Source organism: Acromyrmex echinatior, chromosome 8 (assembly GCF_024713525.1).
Source record: "Acromyrmex echinatior isolate Ae372 chromosome 8, ASM2471352v2, whole genome shotgun sequence".
Lineage (NCBI taxonomy): Eukaryota > Metazoa > Arthropoda > Insecta > Hymenoptera > Formicidae > Acromyrmex > Acromyrmex echinatior.
In genome coordinates this window covers 7,306,212-7,312,021 of record NC_141859.1, presented here as the reverse complement: position 1 = coordinate 7,312,021, position 5,810 = coordinate 7,306,212, and the positions used below count along the sequence as shown (strand labels likewise).

The 5,810-nt window shown below is 38.1% G+C and overlaps 1 protein-coding gene across 1 annotated transcript; it reads right to left on the bottom strand.

The window, feature by feature from the left end:
• Window positions 1-2,007: 2,007 nt before the first annotated feature.
• On the bottom strand, window positions 2,008-2,895 carry LOC147908720 (uncharacterized). The gene has a single exon (XM_087408726.1). It carries the CDS (start codon window positions 2,794-2,796, stop codon window positions 2,305-2,307), a length of 492 nt encoding a protein of 163 aa, XP_087264852.1. The 5' UTR covers window positions 2,797-2,895; the 3' UTR covers window positions 2,008-2,304.
• Window positions 2,896-5,810: the final 2,915 nt, after the last annotated feature.

The window sequence follows — 5,810 nt, the reverse complement described above, 5'->3', positions numbered from 1 at the left end:
ACGATTATTTACTCGCGCTTACCGTCTGATTAATACGATACATTAGTCTTTTAACTTCCCAGTTGGATGCTCCACTTTGTTTTTCTTCGTGGTGGTTTTCGAAGGTGGTTCTTGTTGCTTACGAAGCAGCAAGTGGAATTCAAGTCTGACATTTGGCATAAATTCGCGAAGACGTGGCAAATTTAACGCGTAGCAGCATCAACAGGCTCGTAAAATACGAATTGAGCATGCGGCCTTTAAATGAGCAAGAAACGCGACAGATAAACGAAGAGAGAACGGAGAAAAGGAGGGAACGTGAAAAGGACGAGGAAAAGGAGAGAGAAAGCGAGGAGAGTGACAGGGGAACGTAGTGAGAATGACACACTCGTTTCCATTTGAGCAATTTCAGGGCGACACAAGGCTGAGACGACGCGAGACGAGACGAGACGAGACGAACCGAGCCACACCGAGCCGTACCACGGTTGTCTTGCCGTCATGGGGAAGAAAGCCGACGAAACGCCAGGAACAAAAGAGATGAGACAGGGCCTGTGGGGTGCGCGAGCTGTCACCTGCATTGTATGTCGCCGGCATGTCTCTCTCTCTCTCTCTCTCTCTCCTCCCTCGTTCCATGTGCGTCATCCGCACCGCCGCCGCCACCGCCACCACCGCCACCACCACCACCATCACTACCGCCGCCGCCGCCACCGCAGCTTCTCGGCTATTCTCGTCTCCTTCTCGCCGCCTGCTTCCATCCTCCTTCAACATCTCGTCCTTGCTCGGGAGATTCGATGCTCTCTCCACGGGAACGAGGAGAGAAGAACGGGTAAGGAAGGTGGGGGGAGAGGGTACAATAGCCGTCGGCGTCGGTGTGCGCCGTGCCATGCTGCAGCACGCCTAATCACCCTCGGGCGGGCGTCTGCTATTGAGATGTTTAATTAACTCCATTGTGATCTCCTCTTTCGGGCTGCGACACGCCGCAATGGACCGATTATCGTTGGACCCGAGGACAAGGGTTCACCGGTTGAATCCTGGAAATTTTTGCGGCGCGTTGTTCGGTTAAATCTAATGGGCAGCACAGTCGGTTGTCGACGAGAGTGGGCGAGATGGCGAAAAAAAAAAAAATAGTACACGCATAATCTAGAGCTCTAGATATTAACAAGTGTAGCGTAATCCTTTTATCTGCAAACTACGGTGCTGACAACCGCGTTTTTCTATTGGCTTCCTTTTTTCACCACCATTTAGACCTAATTGGTTTATCATCCAATAAATGCTCAGTGATTCTTTAATATGATTGGTATCTAATAGTAGGATTTATAATGTATTAGAGCGAATCATCGTGGAGTGGGAGATGAGATGTCCCAATTCCTAGACAACGATACTCTGAAAGATTGTACTGTTTTCTTTCGTCAGGTTTACCGAAGTAAGACACGGAAATCATGATAATATTATCATGGCCTTATTTGTCACTTATAAGTATGTTTAATAAAGTATATTTATTCTTAATTATCAAATATTAGGTAGTTTTTGCAATAACGTGGATCCAGATAGTAAATGCTAAAGTCATGTTATCCTTTTCTTAATTAAGTGTTTTAAAAAAGATAATCTGATCTTAGCATTCACCGTATCTAGATTCACGTTATCGCAAAAACTCCGTAATGTCATGATAACATTCTATGATAACATTATGACTTAATAATGATTTTGTATTCTATCTAAAGATTCGCTGATTGGCTAATGTATCATAAGTAGAAAAGAATCAAAAAGACAAGTACTTGTTTGCCTTCCTTTTTTCCAGCTGTAGTTTTTCTTGTATAATTTAGTATACGGGAAAGGCACGCTTCACAGTATATTTTAAAGTTCACTGATTTCTAACGTAGATTAGATTAAAGATGGCAGATGTTTGCGCTATTCTTGTATTCTTATATACTTACTTTTTTATTGTTTGCACTATTCTTTAATATCCAGATCTTTACGTATAATCGGACAGAACTAGAAAATAAATAGTAGTTGGGGATTATATTAAACGGCTTTTATAGTTTTTGGGATATTATTTATTCACTTTCTTCTTCGATTATTATAAAATTTCATCTCGCCATAACATCATGTTGATGCTAACTTGAAGAATATTCGGAATATGTTAAACCACATTCCTGTGGAAATATCAAATAGAGACGACTAATGCAGGACTATCTGCAATGTCGCCAACAAGCGCATGATGAGGATAACTCCATGTGTGACTTGCCACCTTTTTCTGATGGTTAACTAAACTATAGCCTTCAGAACGTAATCCTACAAAGACGATGGCTCGCGATACTGTAAAACTGGTTAAACCGGCTGACTTTTAAATTGGTAAACATTCGACACGACCGGATACGGTTTGCGAACAATTGGTACCGCAGCCTGTTGCTTGTAAACAACATTGTGCACGACAGGTTGGCTCTTGTAAATATTTGCTATCGGCTGCTTCTTGAAAATCGTCGGTATTATCAATTGTTGCTGTTGAACGTTCTGTACCAGAGGCTCCTGTCTGTAGACAGTTGGGACGACGAACTTCTTATAGACATCCGCAGACGGTTTGTTGTAAGCCACGTTAACTGGTTCTTTTCTAGCTATTGGTGTAACCAGTTCCTTCTTGTAAACAGTTGGTACAATTGGAGCTTGATTGAAAGTGTTTGCGTTGACATTAGAGCGGGCCGATACGTCGTCATGAGAGACGCCAAATTCCCACTTGACGCCATTCTTGAAAGAAGATGGTACTTGAAATACTTGTCCAGCGCTCAACGCGAAGAGGACGGTCAAAACGGCGATATGCTTCATTTGGTCAGAAGTTTCGATGGCGTATAATGCTGAGAAAACGATACGAACGAGAAAAAGTTAGCGACTGTTCTGTCGACCTACGGCATCAGCGTTGCGTTTAAATAGTATCCGAAGGAACACACCTATCGTTGAGGACCACTTTTTTCGATTCAGTCAGTTGTAAAAGAAAAACGACTAGAACTATTCTATTCGTTTCGTTTCATATTTTATACCAGTTTATTTAACTCTCGCAGAAATTTACAGACGATCGATAGAGTAAACAGAACGATATGCTTGCAGTGGCGTAGAATTACTATCTACTCGAATTATGAAATGTATTTTTGGCAACGATTTCTCATAATATCGCCTTCAGACCGGAGATTATGAAATATCAAAGAGATCGTCTCTCTTTCTCTCTCTCCCCCCCCCCTCTCTCACTTGTCACACAAACCGCAATTAAACCCCGATATGATACGCGTTCTTTCATTTTGCCAGCTAACGACGTTACGTTAAATGTCACTCATTAATGAATGTCACGTGCACGGATGGCAAGAACGTCCGATGAATCGCGCAGTCAAATCACCGCGAAATATTCCGTCTGTATATTTCTCGTAACAGCGCCATTGGACGCGAGCGGGATAGCGTGTTGTAAATTTCGCACAGACGGTCTTGTCGCGCTAACCCATTCGGCCACGATCCAACAACGACCGGCGGGCTGCCGGTCCGGTATATTTTAAGAGCCGATGGTCGGTAGACGTATTATTTCGTGCATTTCGAATGCACGACCGAACGCTCCGTGCGGGCGCATCGAAAATCGGATACTGGTTCCCAGTCGGACCGGCGCGGGCGGGTAGTTTAGATACGAATGATCATTTTGTATTCGGAGCCCGGAATGCACTTTCGATGCCCGGCCATGTTTACTTTCGCATCCGCTTTATCTATATTCGCGTGTTTAGGTGCGTCGAACGGCCGCCCTGATCCGTCCTTCGGTCCCGTACGAAACTCGCAAGATCTGTATGTGACACTTATGTTTTCAATCGTATCCCGTTGAAAAAGAAAAATGAACTAAAAATGTTAAATAAGTTTTTCTCATCTGTGACACGTCGACGCCAGACAATAAAAGATGTATGGTAATTTATTATTAAACTGAATTCTCAATATTTAAACTTACAATGTCAGTTTTTATGTTTGTATAAGTTTCATATGCAAATATACATAAATATCATAAAAACGTTTGTATGAAATCGTATACAACGCAGTTGAGCGAATTATTGAGCGACCAACTGGACAATGAAGAATCGACGCTCGATTTCACAATCCCGTTGATAGAAAAGTGACAGTCAGCATTTTTAAAATAATGAAAATCAATCTTCAAAACTAATATCTTTTTAAAAATCATGCATTTGTACCTCTCTCAATTTACTTAGAAGACAGAAGTGATACTTGTCCTCTGATCAATAATTGTATATAAAAAAGATATCTTTTTAATTAGATACCGTGAAGGAATGTAGATTATATTGAATACGAAGTTACAGAAAAATCCTATTTAGAGTATTATTTTTATTTAAAAAAATAAGTGCATTTTAATTGATTTTATTTATAGAAATATGTCTTATTCAGGTTATGACGTTATTCTGTGATCTGTCTACTTGAAAAATAAAATTTGAATTGAGACTGTTTTCAAATTTCAAATTTAAAAATATGACATTTTTTTCAAGCACTAGTAAATTGCTTTTTAAATATGACATACTCAAAGTTTCGTCATATCTCATATCTCTGATAAAGGATGAAACTTTCACTATACTATTGCAGGATTTGAATTTTGAAAATCCATGATAGTTTTAAAGAATATACATTATAATTAAATCGGTTAATCAGAAACTCAACAAATAAAAAAATTTAACTTTTGGAAAATCGAAAGAACCGTTCTAGTTTTTACAACTGTACTGCTAAAAATAACTACTAAAAATAATTAAAAATATGTAAAAAAAAATTGCTTCTTTATCTTTTAAATTCTAGTTTTTACAACTGTATTACTAAAAATAACTAAAAATATGTAAAAAAAATTGCTTCTTTATCTCTTAAGTAGGATATCACTTTTAAAACTTTCCAAAAAAGAAGCTAATTTTTAAAATACTTTTAGTGTTTCTAAAGTAACAAACATTTTCGCGTACATGTAACATAGAAATCTTTAATTAAGCAATTCTGTAAATATAATAATAGACTTCTAATTAATTTAAATAAAGATATTTAACTTTATTATTGAAAAACATACATAATTTGTAAAAAAAACAGCAAATTCGTAATACTAAATTCCAATATGCTAAATGATTTATTAAATGTATTTTTACAAAGTGTAATGTAAGGAAAATATAAATCATTATAAATCACTGTTCACTGTTTTTTATACGAATGACAGTTTTATAGATCTAATATCTAGAAAATGAATGTTTGATTAATATGGTTTTTTGATAAATATGGTTTTTGAAAAAAATTCTCTCTGTTCTGATTCTACATCCCCTAATGTCTCAATTTCGATAAAAATTAACTTATAGAATTTGTGAAATGATCGATTCATTTGAAAGTATAACATGAAAGAAAATGAAATTATACTCACTATTACAAGTTGTTCTACTTCAGAAAGTTTTAAATGCTGTATTGAAAAGCTGCTTTAGAAGTGTCACTTTTCTATCAACACGGCGAATTATCGACTAAATGCATCCTGCTATCGACAGATCTTTGCGAAGCAGTTCGAAGGTAATCGACAATTCTATTCCGAAAAAAGATATTTGTTTACACGTGGCTAAAACGCCACTCTTATCGCAATCTCGAGTGCCGTTGATGTAGATTCGAGCAGCGTGACGATCGTCTATTTGTAATCATTTATACGACGACGTTCGAATTAGAAAAACCTCTTAACTTAAGCATACTGCCGTATGTCTGAATACGTAATTACGACGTGACGGAGTTATTAATTGCACCGAGAGGTGAACAGTAAAAAAAAAAAGAGGGAGAAGGAAAAACGGATTCAGAAT